We start from the raw sequence: 27,138 nt of genomic DNA on the forward strand, positions 1-27,138 counted from the left end.
TACAACTTTTTTTTTTTTTTTTTTTTTAAAGTAAAAATTAAGAGTTTTTTTCAGTAATGGAAGGATGCCATCAGCTCTGTTGCCAAATCCCATCAAACTTGTCATAATATTTTATGAACTAGCAACATTGCTATTACCCTGCTACTTCTTATTTGAGGGGAGTAGTGAGTTGCTCAAAAAGAAAATCTAATTGTATTTGAATGCTACACTCTGAATAAGGTTTGTGTTATAATCCATGATCTACAGACTACTTGATCACCATGCTTTGATTCTCTGCTACCTGAAAAAGCAGATTGTGTTTTAGCAACTTTTGAGTGGCTAAAAGTTGAGTTGAGTGAAATAAGCTTGAATCATACATTATGACTGATTGAAACTGAATGATGAGCAAAATAACTGTCTGAGAAATCTATATTAGGCTTCCAATATTACAAATATAATTACAAAATCCCCAGTCATTTGACTATTTCCCAAACCAGGATTTCATAAACGAACTTTCCACTGGGAAAATAAGTGGGATGATATTTCTGAATATGCTGCAGTTACGCCTGGAGACATCACCCAGTTGAGTAAGGGTGCAAGGAAGATACGCCTGTATGTACCAACAGGAAAAAAAGATGTCCTAATCTCCAGAGATCTCAGATTATTGACAGAGTTTTATCCTAGTTCCCATAATCAGACAGTTTTGAAATAGCGTGCATACCATAGTGCAATAGAAGTGTGTCACAGCTGTGCCCTGTGAAGTGCAAGCTTTGGGTGCGTTAATGAGTCAGGAAAGCTACGTATTTCTTCCTGCAGCTCATCGCTGCATACTGTAAATGCTGGCCCTGAAACCCCAACTCCCTGGACCCTGGAGGGTTGGGTCCCTCCTCCCCCTTGCCCACCAGCATCAGCCCTCCCCCGGCAAGCCCGGTCGCAGGCCCTGCTCACAGCAGGATGGGGAGGGATTCCCACGCCCACCAGAGCCCCCTGTTTCTTGCTGCTTTTCTCTGGCTTGCCTGTGTGGCACAACAAAGATGCCACGTACCTGCACAATTAAGGACACAAGTGAAGATTCATATCTACTTGGGACACAGGCCGCACTTTCAGGACAGACTGCTGTTAAAAAGGGAAGAAATCAGATTTCAGGCTGCTCTCAGTAATCGTAATGGACAGATTAGCTTCCTAAATATTCTAAGTGGTCTTGACTGCAGCTCTCAGGAAGGAAATAAGAAATATTCATTTTGTAATCCAGCCTTATTATAGCTCCTTTAGACTCCTTATTTAGCCAGGAGACTGAATCCCACTAAGCTCTCTGTGTGCAGTGAGAGACACGGGCAATGTTCTGGCCCTTCCTTCCTTTAATCCCATTGCATTTACTTTAGGAAGAGGGGAAAAAGTGAGTCCCGCTGCTGTTTGTGTGCTCTGACCTAAAACTCCAGTGAATTCTGTAGCGAGGTAAAAGGAGAAGTTTCTTCTCCCTGTATTTTGGGCAAGCAGGTATTTCCTAGTTTCACTTACATTGCTTTGCTTAACAATGAATTTCCTACCTGGTAGCAGTTCAGTGTCCCTAAAATCACTGAAAGAATGTGTAGAAATATATAAAAAATAATAAACATTTTTACTATAGCTCTGAAATAAGTTTTAAATTCTGTCTTCAATAATGTAGCCTATATCATTTGGATAATAAGAGAGCCATTCTTTGTCAAGCTTGTGCCATACATCTATATGGCATTACCTGCATATTTTAACATGAATGATCCCTTTTTCCTATTATATCTAAGTACGAATATGCAAGGGTAGTCCTGAAGTCCTCCATGTGAAATTTAATTAGAGCAGCCACATTCAAACAATTTATGCAGCAGGAACTCAGCAAAACTGAGATCCCCCGCACAACCGTGAAACATCTGCAAGCAGGTTTCTCCTCCCTACAGCAAGTACCAGCTAAACCTCGGTACCACCTGCACCTTGGCACGCACAGACACAGGCGGGTGGCATGATCTGTGGTCACCCTGTTCAGCTGGAGCATCACAGCTCCTGCTGCCGTCACGATAACAAACCACCTTCCTCCATGGCTGGAATCCACGAGCCCAGGGTAGTTGCTTGCTCACACAAGCCAGGGCACATGGCTCCTTCTGTCATCCCCGGGGTTTCTCCTGTGACAGCAGGAATGATGGCCTGAGGTGGAGAGGGGGGGTAGGAATGGACAGAAGAGGCTACCCACTTACAGGAGAAGGAATCTGTACGAGAAAAGACTAAACACACACACAGACAGGTGTGTAGGAGCACAAGGCTCAGGCTTTTTTCACAGCATAAACAGCAGATTTTAATCAGCAAACCTCACGTCAACCTACAGCATCTTTCTGTGGGTCATCCGGCTTCGATTGCAAGAATTCAAGGAATAACGAGCTCCAGAGGTTGCTTGAGTCCTCCCATTTGCTTGGATGGGTTGCGGGGCCGATGCACCATTTGCTCATAGCTTTCTCATTCCCAACCCAGTAGCAAAGCAGCCACAGCCACCGTTGTGCTGAGCACAGGAGATAGCTATGGGGCTAGCAGTCCTCTCTAGCCATTTCCAAAACAGCCTGCCCAACTGCCCTCGTTTTTGGGAACTAAAACATTCAGACATGCTTCCAGACTTTGAAACGCAAGATAAACCTTACAGCTTCAGCGACTCTCCTGCTACCTGCATTTATACAGGTAGGCTGCTGCGGCTGCAGCACTGAGCTCCGGATCATCACGATTCCTGCTGAACCAACCCATATTTACAGAAAATAAGCTCAGTCCAGCTCAACCATAGGTGCATATAATCTCCACCTGTCAACAAAGCCCAGCCTCCTGGCCACTCTGGAAAGCTGGCTCTGCACAAGCATTTAGGAAGCTGGCAGTTCTCCTTGTGTCACGCTCCTGGCCCAGGTCTTTTTTTCCATCCTGCCCTTTTTATTCTCCTGTTGCCCTTGCAATGACCTGACGTGCTCCCTTTGTGCTCGGGTGCTGAGCCAGTGGGACCTGCTTACTTGGCGCCGCTAATTAAGTTCAACAACAACACTTTTTTCAGCAGTTCTGTCCCAACACATTTAGTCAGGATTTTAAATTCTTTAGATTTAATTTAGCTCATGTGCACGATGGTGTCACAAGGCTCTCGGCCCGACTCAGTTAGTCCCAGCCCTGGAAGGGCTCCAGCATCCTTGACACAGCGCATATAAGCTCTGCGGCGGGGGGCAGGAGGGGATGGTCTGAACAAAACAGTCACCCAAATAAGGAGTTACCATGACTCCCTGTTTCTTTTAACACACAGCTGCCCCGGCCAGGATCCCTGCTGATGTCAGCCTAAACACAAGCCCTGACTGCTACAAACATCAACTCCTACAGCAAAGATGGCTGGTATTGTTACGATGCTAAAAAGCATCACCTTGGAAGCAACTGGGGTCTAGCTATCCTTATTATGAGTTAGTTCTGCAGTCAAAGGCAAAATACTGATTTAACTCTTCCAGGTCCAGGGGAAAAGCCTGGACAATGAAACAAGGGAGATCTCCATATGATTTTTTGCCTACTATCTTGGGCAAATACTATCGTTTGCTATCCAAACTACATGGGGCACTTCTGCTCCATAAAGTGTTTCTGAGCTGCGTCCATGGTTCAGTCCGTATCACATGCCTCATGCTTAAATATGCTCTAAAACAGGTCAATCATTTAACTACCTGCAGTTTTTAATTTTTATATTAGCTTTTAATTTTTCTCTCTTCACTCCTCTTACCTGCTCCTGTCCCTTCAAGGAATACCAGCAAACAGCCTGATGGAAAATAAATAGAAAACATGGGACAAGAATGAGTTCCAGGATGGGGAAGGAAAATGTAGGAGACAAGTCCAAAGGAAAAGATGTGGACAATGGAGGTGCTGCCCTAAATATATGAGTGAGGAGCTTAAAACCAAATGCAGAGGAAAGCGGGATTTTAAAAACAGGATTCAAGGCTGACAAAAAAAATAGAGAAGGAGCTTGACAGTAGCACCTAAAATGAGCAGAAGGAAAGTGAATGAAGGAGGGAGATGAAAAGACAGCAGCCTTCGGTGGAAGACTGATTGCCAAGGCTTACTTTCTTACAGAAATGTGGACAGAAAGCTGTGCTACTAGCTAGGTTCTACTGCATTATTTTTAAAACAACACACTGCCTTTCAAGCTCTGCAGATCTTTATGCGACATGCAGAGGAGCCAAGAGCCCAGTAAGAAGTCTTCTGCTCTGCTAGACAAAGACTGGCAAAATGTCTCTGCTACACAATCCACAGGATAGATATCTGCATTACCAGAGTGTTTTATCTACTCAACCTTTTTGGCATACAAAGGGGTCTTTAATTTTTATTGCTTAGCTGGAACTCAGTACAATTGCAAGGATGGTTCCTATCCAATCCTACACCCATGACCATCTTCTTGCATTTCTACCAGCTTTGACAAAACAAAGCTAAGCTGTTCTTTAGTTTTGCAATTACATGAATTCAGCTTAAGAAGAGAATAAACAGCATGTAATAAAAATGCATGCTTGCTGGCAAATTTGGTAGGATCACTGACAGAAGTAGAGATCTGCAAAACACTAAAAAATACGAACTTTCAGGAAAGGATATTGCCAAGGCAACAAGCCAGTCCAAACGCAGAATTCTGGGGGAATTAGGCTGTAAGATGCAACAAAGCATACTGCACAGAGTCTAAACCTTGTCTTTCATCCTGTCCAGCTCCTATCAACACCAAATTTTATTTCTGCACTGACTGCATGCTTACAGATCACTTCTAACAAACTCTACTACCCTTGCCGTCTACAGAAAAGGCAAGTGATGCTTGCATAAACGTGAGTCCTTGAGGAGTATGTATAGACATCACCTACAGGGAACAAAGGAGCAAGGGCACTTACTGTAGTAGGCTGCGAACTTTCTGCAATGGTATTTCCCAGGGTACATTACAAGAAATATCAGCGGTGTTTGCCCTTTTTCCTATGTTCCCCTTGGCACCTGCTGCTGGCCACTTACAGAGCATGGGTACCGGCCTCCATGGGTCTTTGCTCTTGCCCAGTGTGCTCAGAGCAGAGGTCCTGATCAACGGAGACCATCCGAGAGGAAAGAAAGTTGCACTGCTGCCCTCTGATCCAGAGGATGAGGGGACCCTGGACCCCTTCCCAGAGCCAGATCCCTGCGGATACGAAGGAAGTAATAACAAGAGCAAGAACAAGAAAGCTCTTCAGAAAGCCCTATTCTGAATTCCCAGGACGCTGCATGGACGGGGAGGGAAGAGACATGTTTGTAAGTGTTTTTGAGATGAGCTGCAAGTTAAATCAGGTGGCTGACAAGAGTGAGGAGCAATAACCGTTCTCCTTGCTGAGTGGGACAGCGTTTGCCCAGATGCCTAAGGAGGACTATGAAAGTTATGAATGCTGCAAAGCCCTGCTGCAAATGCTGAAACCGACACCAGCAGGGCACGCCTAACACAGCGAGGGTTCAGCGGGAAGGGGAAGTACAGCCCCAGCTACAACCCAAATAAGGAACGCTGCTTCAACAAGCAGTTTCTGAGTGGATTTCTCAGGGGACCATATCACGATACAGGAAAGAGCGCCTACTAAATACCAAGTGGATCGCTCCACACCTAGGGAAGAGGCAGTCCAGCCAAATCCTCAAGGAAAAATAAGCAATGTTCCCAGGGACAGAGCAAAAACACCCAAACTGCCCTTCAGCCATGTGCCACTGAGATGGCGAGGTACAATAGGGCCCTGCAGATGAAGCAATGTTATAAGCAGATGAGCAATGTGAGTGCAGACGAGGAAGGTATAAAATGCTCCATCCTGAGCCCACATCCTACGTCCTTTGGTCAAAAGCCTTGTACTTTGTGGAATAAAACAGAGCCAAGCCTTCGAAGGGAAAGAGGTTGGCAAATGAGTGAGTGAAGAGACACTATTTTGCAGGGGTCTGACCAAATGACGAAGGGCGAAGAGGTGCAGATAAACATTTCTGAGACCAACTTCGAGATTTTGTCAGCTGCCTGAGTCAATATGAACATGAGAGAAAGACTCCTGGAGGATGATCCTTTTCCTTTATTCCTGGGAAATTATGTTAATGCCATGGGATTTAAGGACAGACGCACTTAAGCCAAATGACTGAAGGATGAACTCACTGGCTTCTTCCAAATTCAAGGAGCAACTCAACGGTGATAGCGGCTCTGAATAAAACTCCTGCTAGGGAGTACTGCGTACCAGAACTATGCCCGGAGATTGGAAGCTTCTTAAATGAGCGCTAGGAGATAAGCCATAGCCCATGTCCCCTCTCCGCATGGGGCATGGGAACGTGCCCAGGGCTCCTCGGGGGTAGCTCCCTTTATTTTGGTAAGAGAACTGTGGCAGCTGGAGAAGTTGTATGTGCAGTTTATGAACTTCAGTAGGACTTTGATGTTAAGGCTTGTTACATTTTCTGTGCTATTTGGTGATACACTGCCTCACATGGTCCTAGACCCCTGGAAAACTCCAAGCAAGAGATTCAGCAAAGTGAAGCCTATAAGGGCTGCAGCAATCAAAATGAAGACATTCTTCACACACCTCTTTTCGCAATGTGACAAGAGATGAAATTCATCTAATGACAAAAATAGTCTAAACCTCTCATTTGCTGATGATCTCCGATCTTGCAGTTAAAATAGGCTGCGAACTCTGTGGGGCTAGGGCTGTCCTGTTTCCTTTTACAGTGGTTGGCCAGCGGGAGTCTCAATGCCTCAAAGCTTGCCAAAATTAAACCTGAATTAAACTAATTACTGCACAATTATTTAGCAGTGAATAAAAAAAGATGTCACCATTGAGAAGAAAATAAACAATAGACTGAGCAGCCCAACTCCTAGAAATGGAGCCCTGATGATCATCTGCCTGCAGAAATGAATACGCTTTCCGGCCGGCCAAGCTGGCAAACCTTGCTCCAAGCACTTAAACCATAAAGTTGCTGGTTTGTGAGATCTCATCCTCTTACCTGACGTCATTACCTCCATGGGCAAAGGATCCAAAGCAGGCTGTTAAGATCTGGAGGAAGTGGAAAAGTAGATGGACTTGAGACGTGTCTTTCTCTTCCTTATCCTCTTCCACGGGATCAACTGGGGGCCGGTTAGGATCTGCGAGTTCAGAGGCCAACTTCATTTCCACCCCACCTTCCTCCGCCTCAATCTCTGCCTCAGCCACTGCGTTGCAATAGCTGGAGTAACTGTCATAGCGCACTCGTTTCTTGGAGTAGGAAACGGTGTCTCCCACTAACTTCTCACTGTCCTCTGGAGTTGACGTATCCGCTGCCTTAAAGGAGGAATGCACTGGCATGCCACAAATAGCAGCTGTGTAACAAGTATAACTGTTGTTGCGTCGTAACAGTTTGTAGTTGTTTTCTTGAGTGGGCCTCTCATCGGTGGCCCTGTCCAGGTGTATTTTGTGGAGCAAGTCTTTGTATAAACCTGAGTCCTTGTGCACAGTGTGATAAACGTGGCCATCACTCCTCATCTGGCCATCGAAGCTGAAGGTACCATTGGAAACAGGTGATTTCACCGAGGTGTGCGTCATCGAAAACGCCCTCCCTAAAAAGACAGAGATGTAGAGTTTTTACTACTACAGAATGTAATACAGAAGCCCCCTCCCTCCCATTTCACGAGACAATAATTTATTAATGGCAGCCATCTGAGAGTACAGGACAAAGAAGATCAATTTGCAATATATGCAGTGAATATGCCAAGATTCAATTTACTGCAAAATAAACTCTCTCATCTTCTGTGCAAAAAGAGCTTTGCCTTTGTTCCAGCATTGGGTCTCCCCCGGACATGCTGTATGACCTGCAGCAAGTCACTTGGGATCGGCTATTCAAAGGTGATACTTGAAGGTTAAATCCTCAGGTTCTTTGAAAAAGTAATTTCTATAAAATTTCTTTCTCGTAAAATAAGCTCTACTTTTTCTGAGGTTTTGTCTACATTGAATAGGCATAATAAGGATTTCACGAAAGGTGCTTTACTGTAATTTCATACTGAATATGAGGTCACCTTTCAAAAGTACCTATGTTTAAGAGACATTTACATAACTTTTAAAAATAATTAAAAAAACCAGATAGCAAAAAAAGTTCATGTTCTGCAGAAATATTTCCTCAGCTATTCCAACATTTTGTATATCTTATTTCTATGAGCGTGATGATAGTTATTCCCACTGTATACATTTAACATTAGCATACGCTGTAGGACACATGTCACAGCTAAGGCAATATTTCTGAAGAAACTATCTTTTTCATTTCCTGACTTCCCGGATTTCCACTGTGCAACATTCAGAATTGGTTTTAGCTATTTTTAAACTGGAAGCACACACACAAAGGGCTTCACGTCATGACTTATTTGATTTTGTAAGACTCAGTTGAATATACTAGGCGTTTATTAACCAAATTACAGGGCTGCGTAGATGTTAGCAAAGTGATATCAAAGTCAGCAGACTACTAAGTGGGGGGGTGCGATCCCACCACATGGGAGAACAAAAAGAGCTTTATGTACACAAGCCTACTTCTTATAAATATACGTTCAGAAAACAATGCGTGAGATTTTTCTAGTGGACACGCTCCAGACGGTCATACATTTGTCAACTAAAGCCCAAATCTTTTCATCTCCTGTGGTAGTATGCTAATCATCTTTACGCTGAATTTAACCTTCATACATCAGTAATTTGTGTTCTCTGTATTTTTCCACCGCTTAAAAGGATGGAAACACCATTAAGGATACAAAGTAAAGCAAAAAGGAAAGTAATTTTTGTTTTCAGCTGTTTCTAAAATTGAAATACAGCCAAACAAAATGTAGTTGTTTTTAAGTCCTCTCTAGAAAATGTCACTTGTAAATGAGCATCTTTCCCAACAAGTGCTGAAGAGGGATTAGAGCTGGAAATCCCGAACACTAACTTACCATTTACAACAGAGACCTACTTGCAGTTAAGAAACCCTATCAAAACAGGGAGAAGATAAACCCTCTGTGTTGTCTTAGTTTCTTACCATACGGTACACGTGGATGGTTTCCATTTGCAATAGTATCTGATGCCCCAGCAGCTTCTGTTACTGAGCCAGTAAGGGGAATCGTGCTCTCGTCAGATGCTTTGGCACCGGGAAGCTCTTTAAAGACTGGTGTTTCTTCATCTTGAACTTTATCAAGACTTTCATCTGATATCCTTGACAGTGCAGCATCTTTCTTTAAGCGGCCTAAGGAAATAACAATACTGTAATTTTAAACCCAGCCTATCCATCTTGCTGCTTATGTTTCCACTGTTTGCATCAACGGCATAGATCAACGTGGATACAATAACCTGGCGCCGTTTCATACACATTCTGTATTTATTTGTAACACTTACCTTTACTAAATTCATCTGAGAAAATTCTAGAGCATCTTTGTTTCTTCCTACAAAATTCGCCAAAGTAGGTAACTGAAGTAAAACACCGAGCTGCTCATTTATTAATGAAATCTGAAACTTTTCTCTGCTTTTTAAACACTGCATTTGTGGAGAGTAGCAAAGCAAACAAGCAAAACACTGTAAAGCTAAAAGCTGTGATCAGCTCAACTTACTGTAAAGTTAAAGAAGTCACTTAAAGATAATAATTTTGCCAGATTTTTCCTCTTTAATGTTTCCTTAATAAAATATAAACTGGATTATATTCCAGGATTTATTTTCCTGCTTCTGCTAGACTCTAGAAGAGTGAGCACTGCAATGGATAGCCTAACAAGGTTTTGAACTTCTACCACTGCAGGTTTTTAAGAGCAGGTTACACAAATACTTGAGGAATAGTTTAAGCACATCCTGCCTGTGGGTGGGGATTGGACTAGGTGACCTCTCAAGGACACTTCCAGCTCTGAAAAGAAATTTTCCATGATTTTATATTGCTTGCATTTCATCAAGCAACTACTTACTTTCTATTTTTCTCTTCATCCAGGGACACACAAAAATCCAGACTAAGATGGCAAATACTAAGGATACGCCGACTGATATTAGAGCAATGGCCCACATTGGCAGTACCAGTCCCAGTACTGTGAAGACAAAGAAATAAAACCCAAGCAAAGCATAAATTAACATGACTTAATTATCTCAGGCAGTGGAAGAGCAGTCTGTTGCAGAAAAGCCTGTGTTCACAATGTATTCAAAACCAACATGAATGAGCCGATCATTTTTAGCATATTTATCAGTTAGTGCAGTATTTAAAGGTCTAGTTGACATGCAAACATTTGCAGATTTAGTCTTCCAATTCTGTTACCCCACTGTGACTTTATTTCTAAAGAAGTCAGGGGTAAAACTGCCACATCAGGGCTGCTAAAACAAGTTTGCAGTGATTTTATACGCTAATGCATGTTAAACCATGTTGCCCATTAGGGTAAGTTTTTCCCTGACCTTTGCTCTGGTCAATAAAGCCTGAAGCTTAGCTTAATCTAAGCCATTATCTGCTTATGATAATAGCTTAATGTAGCACTTGAGAGCTGAGGTTGACATGCACAATCATGTCAATAACTCGTGTTCCTGTAAGTGTCCCCCCAAGAGAGCTCCTTGCGCTTGTTCAATTAAATGATCAGACCCTTAGTGAAGAAAGAGCTCGGACTCTGATCTTTCAAACCCGTATATGCACGCCTATCTTGAAACCTATGTGATTAATTCATCCTTGTGAGTAGACGTTGCCAGGACAGAGGCCTTGGAGAGTAAATATGTATTTCCTGAGCATCAAAAACGGAGTCCTACCTTTTTGTTCATGCAGTTTAGAGACTGCTAAGCTGAAACAGAAGGGACATTAAGATTCTTATTTCATTTATTTTGCTTAATGAGTCACTGCAGAGTGCCTGACCTACTTCTGCAGCACAACTAATGAGGAAATGTTGGTTATACAGCTGATTTACTGTGAAACATCTTGGAGACGTAGCCAATTAGACTTAAGAAAAAGGAATAGTTGCGTTACGTTACCCTCAAATTGGGAACTTCTCGAGCTTTTTATTAATTTCAGTAATGGTATGCTATGAAGCAGAGTCTACCGACTGCATTTATCTAGTACTTCTAGTGTGTCAGGTTTTAGAGAAAACAAATTTCTATTCAAAAAAGGTCACTTTCTAAGCCTGCTTTCTTAATTCAGGGGCATGTTCAGGAGTCTCTCTTCAATTGCCTGTTCGTTCATGGCTCTGGGGCAATAATCTAATCTAAAGATAGCATTTAATGACCATAGTCTTCAATAAAGTAGTTGAGAGCATTGGACATCTTTTTTCTGAACTCTTTTGCTGCAAGTGTGTGTTTAAATGTACACTGCTTAAGTAAAGTTAAATATAAACATACAAAAGCAAATATATAAACATAAAATGTGTGAATATAAATACACAAACATAAATATAAAAATATAAATATAAGTTCAAATATAAACACAAATATAAATAAACACAAACATATAAATGCACATAAAATACACAAACATACAAAAATGTAAAGAAAGTCCTGAAAATGACATGTATCATTTCCTTCTCTTGAGTTGCAATGAAAACACAGCACCCAAGAAAGACGATGGATTCAATGCAGAAACAGGCTCGGGGTTTCTTATCGTTGAAGGGAAATAAAGAAGTAAATTCAATTAATAGGCTCCGTGCCAGATCTGCCAGAACAGTGACTCTGCTGATTTCAGTGGAGCTATAGCATTAGACTGAGTGCAAACAGCCTACCTGCTCTTACCACCCTCTCTGAACCTTCCCTCCTTGATGCACATACCTGGAATACCTTTGAGAGCTCAACACGTGCTCAGATTTATGAAGCTGAAGCTGGCAGCTCAATATTTCCCCTTCCTCTAAAGAGGGATTTTTTTTTTTGTAGCTGCGCTCTTCCCCACTAACCAGAGCGATCAGGAGGGAGTCACAAAAACACGTGCACAAACAGAGGCATGTGGGGAGGTGTATGATTTACTCTTGCCCTCGTTAACTCCTAACGTAGGAGATAACCGTGCGGTGTCGACAGCTACCTGACAGCATGCTGGCAGACCATCATTATACACTGCGGGAAGCTTCCCTCCCATGCCTCCCGCTGTGGATGGCTCACTCACCTGGTGCCCCTGTGTACATGATGGAAAACACGTTAATAGCTATGGTAGCAGCATAAAACACTGGAAGTGCGCGGAGACCGTTGGGCACAGGGTCTTCCTGCGTAGAAATCGGGGGAAAAAAGGAAACATTAGCTGGACTTTCCACCAGATTAATGTCAGCATGAACCGCCATGAGGAAAACACGTGCTCCCGAGTCAGTGCCAGGCAGGTGGAGCTTTTGGGCGGGTGGTGAGGAAAGGACAGTGACCTGTCTGGTTACACCCGAATCCACAACGCTGGTCCTGGCAAGCACCAGCATTTTGGGGAAGCTTGACACTGTTAATGGGAACAGGTTGTACTTTCAGGTCGGCTGCAGACCTGCTGGGTGACCTGGGGGCACGTTTCTTCCTGCGAGTGTTTTCTTATCTATCCTGTCTCCAAGATGAGGAGTCCCTTTCACTTGGCACGACTGAAGGGTGCCGAGCAGGACAAGGCTTTGATATTTTGGGGACGGGACTACAAGCATCAGTGCAACGCGTCCATTGCAAAACCTTATTCCTAACCTCTCAGTTGTGACTGAAACAGCCTGGCACTTCCCACCAGGTAACAGAAGTCTCTGAAATATTAAGTGTCTGGCCGTATTAAACAGGTAACATACATAAAGCAAGTGTGCAATGTTTAGCAAGCCGCTCTGCCTGCTGCGGTCTCGTGCCCTCAGCACTCACGAGGAAAGGCTCAACTGACAGTGCAGCGGAAACGCACCGTGCGAGCCGTGGAAAAAGCCTTTGTGAGGAGACTGCTTTTGCCTTTTGAGGGGCTCCGTATATTTGCAAAGAGCCTGGCGAAGCTAAGGGCTGGCTCATGTGGTTTTGTTTCTTGCTGCCATGAGCTATAAAAGGGAGCCGAGAAAAGGCTGCAGCTGCCTTGCGCTATGCCCCAGTCCCCAAGCGTGATGCAGCACGGGCTGTATCCGCAGGGCCAGCTGCTATTCACAGACACCCCCAACAAAGGCACGAACCCCTACATCAAGCCACGGACTCGCAAGCTAAAAAGCTGCTCTTTTTTTATGCACACACACAACGCAAGTGGCTACCTGCTTATGCCAGAAGCTCTACAGATCTTACTACTTTGTGAATGGCACAGATGGCAGTCAGAAGACAATTTCCTTAGCTTGAACTTTTTCTGACTCTTGAATGCTTAAATATGTGGCTTTTATACCACAGCTCATGTGATTTTCATGACTAATTTCTTAAGTTGTTAGGTTTTGAATGCAATAGAGGAACTTTTCCTCGTCCTTTATGCAACTTGAGTAATTTTAAATTCAAAGCTGAGTTCGATCAAATTTATCATCTGCTTTTATCGCTGACATTTATTTACATCAGAAATAAAGAATGATGAAGCTGAGGTTACAGGTGGTGTTATTTATAGCAAAAGAATTAATCCCTCATCTATTTAAGTTCCCTGTATAACTGCTAATACAGTGTCCCTTATTTTAGGTCATTGTCATGCGCTGCACTCCCCCATTTTAGCAAGTTGAATGGTGTGAGAGAAATGGAAAGAGCAGATAAAAGTATTCTGGTTTCCAGTTCATGCTGGGTGGCAGGCAAATCGTCTTCCGCACTGGAAATATATGGACTGACGTTACCTCAAAGCTGCCACTTTTGACTGAGGTCACTAAAACACATCGATTGAAGTTTCTTGAGAATCTAGGAAATACGCAGATGCCCATCTTCTAATGTCTGATGTGCTAGAAAACCAAAGCTTAAAATTTCACAACTATGAAATACCAATTAGAGTATCTCCAAGGAAGGACTGTTCTGTTTAAATAACAGTCAAAACAGCTATCGTGAGGGTAAGTCAATGCCAACAAGTTTGTACTAATACAGAAGCAATCTCAATGTACCATCCTTTAATCAAACAGAATATACAATATTAATTATCACGTAGCACCTTCTAAGCCTCAAATACTTGTCAAATTACTCACTCTGAGCTTTCCGAACTGCTAAGAGTAAGTATAGTTCCAGTGGCTATAAAAAAATGCCTTTTGTACAGGAGACCAGACAAGCCACAAACTTTAAACTCTGGAAATGGCAGCACTCAAATGGGAGGCTAGAACACAGCCTTCATACTGAGCACTCATAATAATAGCGAGATTTCTTTACCTTATTTAAAATGAAGAATCTAATCAGCACAAAGAGGACTCCAGACATCAAGCCAGATAACAGTGGGGAAATAAACCAAGAGGCAACTGTGTTGAAGAAAAGAAAGAATGAAACATGAAATAAATACTATTCTTGCATAACAGTTAAATAAGTAGTTAATGAGCAATAAATTTAAAACAGTTCTTGTACAACTACTATGAATGTTCCGTATGTTTACTTACAACTGGTGCAACTCAATGTCCACTGACAATCATGAAAGTCAAAGTAATGCTAGGCACTATTAGAAACATCAGCCAAAGCATTTCCTGATAATTTTGCAAGTTTAGCAATCAACATCATCAGGAAAGTTTCCTGTAGTTTAATGCAGAGTGGACCAAGAAAGCCCTGCAATTTCCTAATCACCGTGACCACGAATGTTGCAAGCAAGTGGAAAGCAACTGCATCTAGCAGGATGCCATGCTGCTCGCAGGGTAGAAGTCTTGATTTCCAAAATGTCATAGAAGCATCAACTGTAATGAATAATGCACATACATTTTCTGCAGGCCAGATTTGCAAGTGTCCAGGACTGATTTAACTGAAGTAGGTGGCAAAACTCCCACTGATTTCAATAAAACCGGATTAGGGCAGCGCTCTGGAAATCTCATCCAGAGTGATTTATTGTTTGTGGCATGGTTAACAGATTGATTCTGCTGTCATTGCAAACTCTCTTCTACTTTTGACAGAATTAAAAAAAATACGCATTGCTCCAACTTCTCTAAAGCTCAATTGTATTTCCATGCCTTCAGCATCAAATCCTTTTAATCCAGGGTTTAGGCTGCGACTCGGGTTACAAGGCTTCCAAAACAATAATGAAAACTCCTTCACATCCCTGCTTGGCTGTGCTGATCTTGGCAGTGGGAGGCTGTGAGTTAAACATGTGCTGTATGCCCAGCTTCCGCCTCCCTGAAGCTGGTGGGTGGAGAAACATGACTGTGGGCATTCACATGATGGCCAGCATTGTTGAGAGTAAGAACGAGGTGGTATGAGCTGCCACGAAAAGAATTAGAAGAGGAGGAATGTCACCCTGAAGCATGTCTCTGAGGGACGATGTCTCCTCAACTTACTGCTGGGGAAGTGCAACTTGCGTCTTACCCCTTTCTCCACTGGAGACACACTGCAGCCCATAATGAACACGGCATCAGTGCATCTTCCGAATGACAGGACTGGGGTGGAATTTAAGGAGGGAGTGCTATCAGCACAAAGCAGATTTCTGGGAATTTTTTTTGCAGGCAGTGCACAGTATTTCACATATCCTCACGCATAAAAGAAAACAGCACTTACCAATTTTGACAAGCTGCATCCACTGGACTCCCTGCGTGCCAATTGCCACCAGAGAAAATCCTATCGTAGCACCTACGATGCAATGGGTCCCCGATATCGGGAGTTTCAAGAATGATGCAATCAGCTGCCAAACAGCAGAACCTTGAAAAAACCCCAACCATATGGTATAAACAACAACAGTAACAATAATGTCACACAGAAAATTCTTCGCCACGTACCCACATTCTTTTACGAGCACTGCCTACACTCCACATGCACAACAGAGATCTCCTAAAGAGAGTTTTGTTCTTGTTCTCTCTCTAAAAGCAGATACTAAGACAGTTTAATAGCAGCTTTGAATGCTGCATCTTACTTCTGACTTTTTATTACTAACAGCTCTTCACACTGCACAACAGTTCTGCTTTTTTTTTTTTTTTTAAGGTTTTCAGTATTTACAGCCTGTCTGATTAAATACACAAACTGCTCCCAGTCTGCATCAAGCTTAGAAAACCTCATCCTTGAGAGCTGGACCTGGAAGCCTCCAAGTGATCAGTGTGAGGAGGCATCCACCATTTCACTAATGAACTACCTACGCTCCTAAATTCAGATGCTACCAGAGGAAGGCTCAAATTGTGGGGCAGGGAGTTTTTATGCCTCTTCTCAGTGATGCGCGGCCATCCAGAGTCCTCTACAGGAAAAATGGACTGAGGAGGGAATAAGGACTCTCTCACTGCCTTCATTTGCAGCTCATTGCGGCACTGGAGAAATTCAGAACTGCAGAAAAGGCTTATCTTAGTCATGGAGTAGCCAAAGATACCCTTCGCATAAGGAAATAAGATCCCCTAACTAACTAAGGGATGGTGGCTAATGGTCTATAAAGTAAATGTGAGGTCTGGTGTCCCAACAGATGTCCCAAGGAAGGATGTTTGCCAAGAGTGCAGAGAAGAGAAGAAAAAAAACCCCAAACCCCCCAAAAACCCCCAAGTACCAGAGAGGATGCCTTGTATTTGTTTTTAGCCCCAACTTTCAGTAGTTAGATCAGACCACAGTTGGTCACCAAGCCCTCGAGCATGCAGCTCCATGCTCCAACTCATTTTCACGTTGCAAGGACCCAGGTTCCCTGCTCCTCTTGCAGTGGTGCTAACCTCAGGACACCAAAATCATTTTGGCAGTGACCCAAGCTTTCTGTGGATCTCGCCCAATATTAGAGAATTCTTAGAAAGATCTCTTCTTCATCTTAAGACTTCATGGCCTTAAGACTAAATCTTCATGTGTTAAGAGGCCCCAGTGGCAGCAATCAAACTGCCAAGAGAAATCCTGTTTTTTCTGGCTCGTGCCACCTCTTAACAGATCTGCAGCAGACACAGGTGATAAAGCAAGGTCACTGAACATAGGCTGTTACTCAAAATCTCAGCTTCCATCCTCAATTCCAACAGGAGAGGATGGTTTGAAGGTCTTGAAATGGAGCCATCTGCAAATGGTGATTTGCTGGCATCACATGCAGCTACGTTTGGAAGTCAACCAGTTTGTAAAACTGATCTCTCCTAGGGTACTATCCCAAAACAACTGGTACTCCTATTGCTATTGGAAATTCTAGATCAACCAAGGAACACCTGCTCTTTAATTTTTTGGCTTTTCTTCCCCTGTACTAAAGTAAAAATAAATACACTTTGAAACCTTTGACATGAACTTAGGGACCAGCAAGTGGAAGTGAGGTGAAAGAGAAAACAGATGGTAACATCTGTAAAGAGCCAAATAAACAGATAAGCCAGCCATAGATATGTAATTACAAAATACAGTCTGAAAAATAGGGAAAATGCAACCAAGCCACAGCTGCACTGCAAATGTGTAGTGAGGGCTGGGTTTTTTTGTTGGGGGGGGGAAATAGAGGGAGTATGTCACTATTCCTTATTTAATCAACTTCACCTTGAAAACAAACAGGAGGGCAAGAGGGAAAGTGGTGGAGGACTGATGGATGGTCTGAGAAGGACAATGCGTGGTCTAAAAAAGTTTAAGGAAGCACATTAAGGAACAGAAAAAAATACAAATCAAGCCAGAGCAGGACTTTTCTCCGGGGCTTGCAATACCTTAACTACCTACATCAAAGCTTTAACTCCTCTTTAACATAAAATGCATGTTCCCAATTTTTATCTTTGCAAAACTAACCTAGGAAGCAGGAGGCTCACTAGACCTGTCACAGAGTCCCAAATTCAGACTCTTCACGCCTGCTGACACCGTGGCCTCACACCCTTTCCTCCCGGTTGCTATCTCCTAAAGAAGGAGGGTTGGCTGCGGACTGCCCTGACCAAGAGTCGCCAGCGCCGGCTTTCAGCTCAAGGTGCGTTTCATGCTCCCCTGCTGCCGAAGGCACCACATCCATTCTCCTGAGGCTCCAGTGCTGTGTGCCAGCCGCGAGCACCCATCGAGAACCATGCCACCTGCAAAACTGGGTTAGTACTTTGCTTTGCTAATCCTGGCTGGGATGTCCACTCAGTTGGTGGCATCTCCTCGGTCGCACCAGCTGCTGACTTCAGCTCCCACCAGGATCACTAGAACAACACTCGGGCAATTCCTGACAATAACCTGACAATTAGTTAATGCTAGGGAAGTACTACAATTTAATCCCAAGAGCAACAGTTCCTAACTTCCCAACTGCCTAACAAACATTATTTTAATACACTACAAGTTATTACAAAATGTTAAATTTTAATCCTGTTGCTCCCTGCTTCCTTTTCTCTTAGGAGAAAAGGTTGCCCTGAAAATCACCATCTGCTGTTTGCTGCAAGCATCAAAGGATCTTCCGCCAACATCTGGAAAGAGGATACAGCGACTTTTGGTCTCTCCCAGACTGTTGACTCATTTAAGCCTCATCAAAATTCAGAAGCTAAGCCCATTTGCAAAAACACGATCATGAGGCATGAAAGAACAAGGGGGACAATGCAGAGCAAAAACAGAAAGAGGAAAAGAAAACATCCAGGAAGGCTCAGAGAAAACACGGAAAAAATAACATACATCCAGAGAAAAGCTGGAGATGGATTTGAGGAAAAAAAATTGAAATGTGCAGTTTGTAACTTGTGATTAATTCTGAGATTTAAAAGGTGGAATTTCTTCTTAATGCCCTTCCTGGAGGAAGGGAATGTAACTGGTCATGAAGTTCACACAGGCTTATGTAAATACGCATGCAAATAAGTTGTTTTCTTTGAGCTGCTGGCCAGTTGCCTCCGCAGGGGGCATCTGAGACTTAAAACTTTGCCCGGCCAGGATCAAGATGCCAGAAATAGATACAGAAAAGGACAAGGACCTTTCCTTCAATGGGGACCGTGAGAATCAAGAACATGAAGGTCAGAAGATGCAGGTCACTTACATTTCAGATGGTGTACGCTGCTCCTGGGCACACGCCCGTGGGAAATGATGGAGCTATCTCAGGAAGCAGAAGGCTAAATGATGCAAGTGGAGTGGTACTAAGAAGGACCCTAGAGCTTGAGGGAAAGACCAGAAATCTGCAGCTGACCTTGCAAGACATCAGGAAAGAGGAACTGATGCGGGGTGCCCAAGAGCATTTGATGTGGTTTAAGTTGGCAATCTCACAGAGGGACCGTTTGGGGAAGCGGCTGCGGTCCCAGCAGCGATTTCTCGCTAACCAGCCCCTCTTCCCCTTGGGCAGGGGAAGGCGGCCAACCTTCAGGAGGCTCAGGAGCAGTGAAGTCCAAGGGAACCACCTTCCCGCTCTCAAGCACACAAAGCCACCTCAGACAAGTCCAGAAACTGGCACTCAATGTCCATCTTGATCCATTAAAATTAAAAAAGAAAGCAAAATTTTCCCATTTCCCCAAAGAAATGGGAAAATAACCGCATGTAGTAGACCTCTGCACGGATTCACCTCTCTCATGTGCAGGTCCTGCCTGAAAACTGTGGGGAGGTTAGAGGGGGTAGGTGGAAATAATATTTAGGTTAGGTTTAAGGAAGAAAATCTTTGAGTGGAGCATCCCCTTCTAACAGAGGATGCTGCAATGCTCGTATAAATCACGTCACCCTGACATGGGATGCCACGGACCTGCCAGACTGAAGAAGTGGTGGGATGGGCAGGCTGGCCCCTTGCCTGGGCTGCCTCTCCCACAGTGAAAGGGTTTCCTTCCTGCTGTCTCCTGCCCTTTAAAAGCAGGTTTGCTATTGATTCTTGAGGGAGCTCTCCAAAAGCTCACAAAGCTTCTTGCATATAAACAAAGAGTAAATACCGTGGCTTAATGTTACTTACCTCAGAATATGCTATTTGTTCTAAACGGAGATTAATTTAACTGCAAACAAAAGCACACGGAGTAGACTCTAAGGTACGCTGAACTCCTGTCGGTTTGAGTCAGAAAAATTAAAAAGACCTTAAACGTGTGACCATCTATCTTTACTGCTCCTTTAGTTTTGCCATGGGCAAGGGTGAAGTGTATGATTAATTGCAATCACTCAGCTAGACAATCAGTTTAAGCAAATATGTTTGGATTTTTTGTAATTTTTTAAAACGATTTAGGTAATTCCTTCTTGTACATATTCATTGCAAACTGCTGTTTCTGTAGGATCTTCTGTACAGTCACAAATGTTATGCTTACATATTTTCCATTTACCATCATAAAAATCTCCAAAACAATTTTTTCAGTACCCTAGGAATACATATATATGATCCATTATGTCAAACATTTTTTTCTTCTATTAGTTAAATGGCTGAACCATTGAAAAATGTAAATTATAAGAAGCATTGAAAAAACATAGGAGACTAAAAAAGGAATACAGGCCCCTGCATTCACACAAAACCAGACGTGCAAGTCCAGAAGATGGGAAGACTTAATTAACAGTATTCACAACGAACAGGATGACAAATACACAATGAACGTTACTTGGAATAGGAAACTATTACTTACCAACCATTGCACTCACTTCTCCTGCCATCAGTAGTGGGACAGTGTTGTTGTACAGGTTAACATCAATGATACCTTTCCGAATTGTTTCTCCTACTTTTGCTCCCAGTAATACTGAGCCAGTGGTTTCAAAAACTGAAGCCAAAATGCAAGCCTGGCGTAAAGTAACAACACCAGAGCCCACAGCCGTTCCGAAAGAATTGGCAACATCATTTGCACCAACCGAAAAGGCTAAAATAAAAGCAATGATAAAACCCACAATGACCATCCACAGGTACTCATCCATTGCCATCTTTCCCCAAACTGTAGATTAGCTTCCCCTTTGCAAATAGTTAATAGTCAAGGCTGGAGGGCACCGCAACGGATTTGGAAAGCAGATTTCTTGTAAACAATGAGTTCTCTCTGGAAAGTGCTGGGTAGTGTTAGAATGTGAAGAAACTGCTAACTGCTGATTTTCAAACTACTATAAATACTGTTCATTTGGCTGCCTTTGGTCAGCAGTGAAACACATTCCATATTTTGCTCCCAAACTGGTACAACTGCGATGTTCTGTCCTGCAACAGAAAAAAAAAGAAAAGAAAAGAAAAGAAAATTAAAAAAAAAAAAAAAAAGGAATACTCAGTGGAGCCCGTAACAATGCGTGTTTTCAGAAGTAAACAGATGATTTAAACCCACTAATGGGGTCCTACTTCGGCATGTGACTGTTCTAATCATAGAGCAATTCAGAAAAGGTTAAAATTAGGTCACCTCCAAAGCAGTATGTTTCTTGCAATATCACTGACCGAGAAAATCTTTTGAGCAATTTAAAAAGATTTAGAAAGGTTGGGGTTTTGTTTGTGTTGAATTTAGGGAGCAGTGTGATAAACCTTCTTTCCAGAAGAAGGGACTTGGCTCTTTGCACCCAGTGAATATAAAAGACATGTAGAATATATAGACCATACCATACGGCCTGATTCCCAGCTGATGTATATCACCTAGCTCCACCGACCTCAGCAGAGCTCTCAACATTTTATCAGCTGAAACCAGGGATGCACTCCTTTGAAAAATGATTTTATCTCTATATGTCTGTCTAGGAAATGCCACTGAAAATACTCTGAAGAGCATTAATATTCATCTATCACTGTTATCACATCGCATGCAGTAAAAATACAACTTTCTTACAGCTTCTCAGTCACTGAAACAGCACAATAATCACAATATTCCCATGTATCCCTACAGATCTAGAGAAGTCTATAAAAAAAGTTTAACTAAAAAGTTGAGCTCTCTGCTCTTTCGTATAGATGGTTACCAATTACTAACAGTTATTATATTCAAACCATTGTTATAGATATCTTTTAGTATTTCTTTTGATAGTTTCAGTTTTATGATCGCCTTTTGAATTACATCTTAATTAGTCTTTAATTAGTCTAATCTGAAAAAAGAGTGAGCTCCTTCAAACCAAAAAATGGACAGAGAGAAAGGGACTTTAAAAAAATAAAAACTTCACCATCCAAAAGACTGCTAAGCAGAGCGATAAGGCCCACACTGATGTCAAGATCAAGTGGTCAAAAGCCAGAAGCAAATTTGCCCAAACCATCTGCCTCTTCTGAGGGCTGCTTCTCTTCCGCTAGCAGCCACCACAAAGACATCCCATGCCACCCTCTGCTTTCCTATCCATGCTGTTTGGCTCCAGAAAAGTGCCATTTTGGAGGTTGCAAGGGGTTAAATGAACATTTAGCAGCAAATATCTGTCAGCCAACTCCACACATTTTAAGAAGCATTTCAAGAGATCAGGGGATATCAGATGAAAAGCCCCGAGCCCACCTCTTGCTCTCTCTCAGTTTCCCCACAGTCGCTTCAGTCTCATACAATATACCCACATCCACAGTTTCAAGACCATGCTTAATTTCTTTCAGTGACCCCAATGCAATGTAGGTCCTGCGGTAGCAAGGAGGAAAGGTCTCTGAAACCTCTGAAATAATGGCAAAATTAAAAATTAAAAGAGATTTCACATATTCCTGAGATGCTGGAGCCTTGAGAGCAACCAACAGGAAAATACCATGTCTATACGTGTTTCCTAGAAAACCCTTAAGCTGATGTTCAAGGATTGATGCTTTCTCTAAATATACATATTCAGCAGAAAAGATGTCCCTCTTTCTTTCTCCAGGCTCCAAACTGGCTGAACAACTGTTGCTCCAGTCTTTTCCAGACATGGAGCAGACATCAATCCTTGAATGCCTTACACTCTAAAATAACATCTTGGGAGGTCTTAACAGCTAAAAACATTTGTATAAGGATTTTTATACTATGAGATAACATGAGAAAACAAAGCACCAATGCATTTTTGATGTTCGAAGACTTGTTGCGTTTTTATAATTCATGAGCACTCAGCCCACTGAGTGGAAAAGGGCTTGACAGAGACAGAAAAGGCTAACGATATTTGGAAGAAACAATTTCGAGTTAGCATTTGTTTGCCTGTGAAGGAAGACAAAACTCTGTTAAATTCATTCATTAAAAAAATTCTATTATGTATATCAGATTTTTGCTAGGAGATGAAGTGCTGGACTAGGGTCCTTCCTTGATCCTGGAGATTAATGATTAAATTCTTCATCCTGCACGGATTTACACAGTACCTTTGCCAAGTTGGCTTCAGTGCCCCAGTTTCCTCCCCTGAAAATGGGCAAAGCTGACTGAGATCCATGCATGCGTCCACAGACGCTGTGATTATATGAGACCCGTTTCCTTCGGACCCGCAAGATGAAAGCACACCCTCATTCCCAACAGAGATCTGTCTTTTCTCCACTTATCAACCAACCCACCAATTTACTGCTGTGACCCAATTTCTGGGATAAGGAAGAGCAGGGGGACTGTGACACTCCCCCACCGCAACAGAGTTCACGGGACAACATTTGCCAAATCTGGCTCCTCCAGCCACAGCGAGTTCCTGCAGCTTCCAAAATAAACCACCAAGTCACAAGGTTGCCTTTATTAGCTTCCCTGGGGGGGAGGGGAGAAGAACTCCAGATGGTCCCAAAGAAATTAAGACTTGAAGTGTGTGTATGTGTGCTCCTAAAGCTCCTCGTGAAGGCCAAAGAGTCTCCCAAAGTCTGTTGGCGGGGCTCTTGGCAAAGGGCTCGGAGAGGCAGCTACATAATCTCCCTCCCTGTGAAATGGGATATACAGCCTCAGGAGAAAAGGATGTCTTAAGCAAGAAGTCACCCCTCCTGTCATTTTATGCATGGTGACAGTTCAAAATAGAGCTTCCTCCAAAACTTGGGAGGCTTGACTTGACGTGCACTGCGTTTGTACAAATGATAGAGCACAGCAACAGCCAACCCTTGGCTTTAACAAGGTGAAAATCAAAAGGAAAAAAGAGGAAAGGGAATAACCACACGTTTAAAAATTAACATGCAGGCAGCATTTGAACGACTAGGTGTTACTACTTTCAACCTTAAATAACTGTAAGAGATGTTAAACGTTTAAAGAAACAGAAAGGAAAAAAAAAGGGCACATCTCTGCTGAGAAAGTTTTCAGAAATGCAAAATATCCTGCAAAGTAGGCCAGTGACTAAATACAGACTAAATCTTGTAGCATGCTTCTTTCTGGAGCCCAAAATACATCTGGCGTGCTCAGACACGCTGAGCTATGCCCCTCATCACCTAATCTAACCCAAGAGCCTGTGGTATTTCATGTTGTTACTGGGATGAAAAAGAAACTGGAAAAAAAGCCATACAGTTGGGAATGGCAGATCTTCTGCTCTCTGCGTGACAGCTGGAAGTCACTAGCCTGTTTCTCTCCTGCGCTCATTTATATTTCATCAACATGCCTCTATGCACGCCAGATGCAATTTAACCTGACATGCTAGACGCTAGGAAATCCTCCCATCTACCTGCAGGACCGATACCGCCTGTCCACCAAGGCCTCCGCAGTCGGGTGCGCTACGCCACTGCAGCAGACTCTGGGTGGAAAAGTTCATTTTCCTATTTACGCTTCGGATAACTCTTCCTGAACCAGCCCAGCCTGCACTGCAGTGACTGTGCTGCAAACTCACCCTTGGGCATTAGCAGGGCCAAGGAACTGTGTTAGCACCAGGGAGCTGCAGGACCTGAAGCTGAAGCGTGCATATCTGATGGCTGTTAGAGTGAAGGGAAATGCGTAGAGATGAAATTTCAAGTTGTAAGAAGCTAATTCTGCGCTAAGGCAAGATTTTTAGCTAATGCAGTTTTCTTATGATCCATAATTAGAGTATCATACTTAGGAGGTCTGAGTTGAAGCTTTGAACTGTTTAAGTGGACTTAGAAACTTACAGAACTTGGACCTCAGTGAGAAAAATCTGATTTTTGGAAATGCTAAGCACGTCCCTCTGCCTCGCTGGCAGATGATCCAGACACCCCCCTCGGACTTTATTTTGTTGCTAACTAAACATCTTGTTATAACTCTGTCAACACAAAGTGCTATTTCTTCCCTAAGGGAGAGATGAAAACAAAACCTAGGTGAGGAAGCCCCTTGATTCATGCAGAACGACAAGTGAATCCTCAGGAAAAAGTCAGGATCTCCTGGTAACCATGAGATCATTTTATATATGGACATTTACTAAGACAGCTCTTCTAGAAACTATTCACAGTACACTTCTAAGCCTAGACAAGTTTTTAGTGAAAAAATAATATGAAATTTGAAAAAGTTGTCAGTTGTTATTTTTTTTGTCAGACAAATTGCTGCTAAAGAGAATGCAGAAACATCTAACAACAGGGACGAACAGTTAAATAAAAGCTCGGGACAAAGTTCAAAGTCTAGGGAAGCAATCAGAGTGCATTACCCACCAGCAATCCAACTATGTGACATAAAGGAAATAAACAGAGACCCCATAAATGTCCTTTAATCTTCTCTTCACAGAAAATTAGGGAAGAACCTACTGCACTCCTGAAACATTGAAAGGTATATAAATCATCCCATATGCAGCTCATACCATATATAAATCATGCTGTATGCAGCTTTTCTGTTCTCAGAAGTTGCCCCATGCTGCAGTTGAAACTTTCTCCTACTCCGGACGGGACAGAGATGCCATGAGGTCCTGGTTTTAACTGTTTTGTTATTGCCCAACTATGAGCAAAAATCAAAAGACAGCAGCTAGAGTAGCATTTCTCAAGATAACTCTTACAACTACTCCACTTTGCATTATGACCAGACAGACAGGGGAGGATGATTTCTTTTCCCCTGCAGTGTTGAAAACAGCAGGCGTTTCATGATAGACAGTGGCATTGAATTTGTACTGACAGGCAGGTTCACTTCTTGTTACCAATGGCTGAAAAGTCTGTCTAAAATGCTTACCAGACAGCAGCTTCTAGCAGTTTATTCCATACCTCTCTAATTTCTGTATGTTCTTCTTTATATAAAACCAATCTGTCAGGCTTCCCACCTATGTATATAAACTCATACCAGATCCGGCATTCCGGTCTATTGGTACTAAACACAGCACTGCATAGAAACCAAGCCTGATTTATAACCAAAGCTACTAACATCGTTCACATCAGTAGCCCTTATCGTTTCCAGTTCATGCTTGGGCCACAAGGCTCACAAATTATCTACTTTAAATTACTAATACTACACTTATGATATGAAAGGTGGTATTAATTCAAGTGGTTCAAGACTAAGAACATCCCTATATGGCTCTAAATTACATGCACAGGACTTGTCACAAGGCCAAGCATGATGCAAGTTTAATGCTCCAGTACACAAAAAGCACCCTTGACTTACTTTAAAAAAAAAAAATCAATTACCACATCAGCAGAAGCAGTTTTTGTATCAATCAGTTCCTATTTTAACACATTCGCAATGTGTTTAAGCATACTTCATGCTACTCCTTGATACGGAAACAAGACTGAAGTTGCTAGCTTTCCAAGGACTCCCATCCAGTTTAACACTGCAGAGGGACTGTCGCTGCCAGCTCCCAAAACTTCCAGAGGATGCTTCCTTTTCTTAGTCCCTATCAACCTCTGTTCCCACCACTGAAAGGTCAAAAATGCATATAAAATATTTAGCATGAGATTCTGTTGCTGAAAACATTCACTAAAAACACAGACAGCAGTCACGTTTAAACAGCAATTCTACAAGCAAGTAAGATAGGTAAAGTATCAACAAGTCCTTGTTGTGCATTCGCTGATAAGTATCTTTTTCTCTAACTAAAGGACAATTTGATCCTTCAGTGACTGAACAAAGTCTTTCTAAGTGGTTTTTATGATTCAGCACTACAGATTTTTAAGATCCATTCAGAGAAAACAAGTGTTCATGGTTATTGAAAACATGTTTTATAAAAGAAAACCATGCAGAGAAATCTTTAAAACTCACCCAGTATTTAAAAGTTGTTTCAAAAGAAAAAGGAGCTAAGTTCTTCCAGCAACTTGCCCTCCTGATTGGAAATACAGGCTGAAGTTTAAAATAGACATCCTATCATTCAGCACAGTGACATGTGAACATGCAAACTTCCAGAGGGTAGAAAGAGGGCTATAACTTACACCAGGCAGTCCGGGGATAAAATTCACTCCGGCACAGGAGAGCACACAAGACAACACCGAGAAGCATCAATGCGAGTCCGGAGTCTTATTCAGTAGGTGAAAATCTGCCTCCTCTTAAGCAAAGAATTCTGCTGGGGGTGGGCACTGATAAAACACAACACTGCGTCACGACTGCACTAGTGAGACAAACCAATCCAATGAAGCTCATATTAAAAGCAAAAAAACGTTCCTTCCCCCCCCCCCCCCCCCGGGATA

General features: G+C 42.7%; 1 protein-coding gene across 3 annotated transcripts in view; it reads right to left on the bottom strand.

Moving 5' to 3' along the window:
- The window catches only part of SLC20A2 (solute carrier family 20 member 2), a 40,074-nt gene extending 13,051 nt beyond the window's left edge, over positions 1-27,023 (bottom strand). The window contains exons 1-9 of one of the 3 annotated variants that reach the window (XM_009273589.2): positions 26,884-27,022; positions 26,717-26,777; positions 20,396-20,946; positions 15,510-15,650; positions 14,190-14,275; positions 12,049-12,145; positions 9,899-10,015; positions 8,992-9,195; positions 6,964-7,552 (exon numbers count right to left, since the gene is read on the bottom strand). In XM_009273589.2, coding sequence (XP_009271864.1) covers positions 6,964-7,552; positions 8,992-9,195; positions 9,899-10,015; positions 12,049-12,145; positions 14,190-14,275; positions 15,510-15,650; positions 20,396-20,684 — 1,523 coding nt within the window. In that variant the 5' untranslated portion in view covers positions 20,685-20,946; positions 26,717-26,777; positions 26,884-27,022. Of the gene's footprint in view, positions 1-6,963; positions 7,553-8,991; positions 9,196-9,898; positions 10,016-12,048; positions 12,146-14,189; positions 14,276-15,509; positions 15,651-20,395; positions 20,947-26,716; positions 26,778-26,883 lie in introns of all 3 variants that reach the window. The other 2 variants (XM_009273590.2, XM_009273588.2) reach the window with 2 other exon arrangements.
- Between the last annotated feature and the right edge of the window lie 115 nt (positions 27,024-27,138).

This window comes from Aptenodytes forsteri, unplaced genomic scaffold (assembly GCF_000699145.1).
Source record: "Aptenodytes forsteri isolate BGI_AS27 unplaced genomic scaffold, ASM69914v1 Scaffold93, whole genome shotgun sequence".
NCBI classification, from domain to species: Eukaryota; Metazoa; Chordata; class Aves; order Sphenisciformes; family Spheniscidae; genus Aptenodytes; species Aptenodytes forsteri.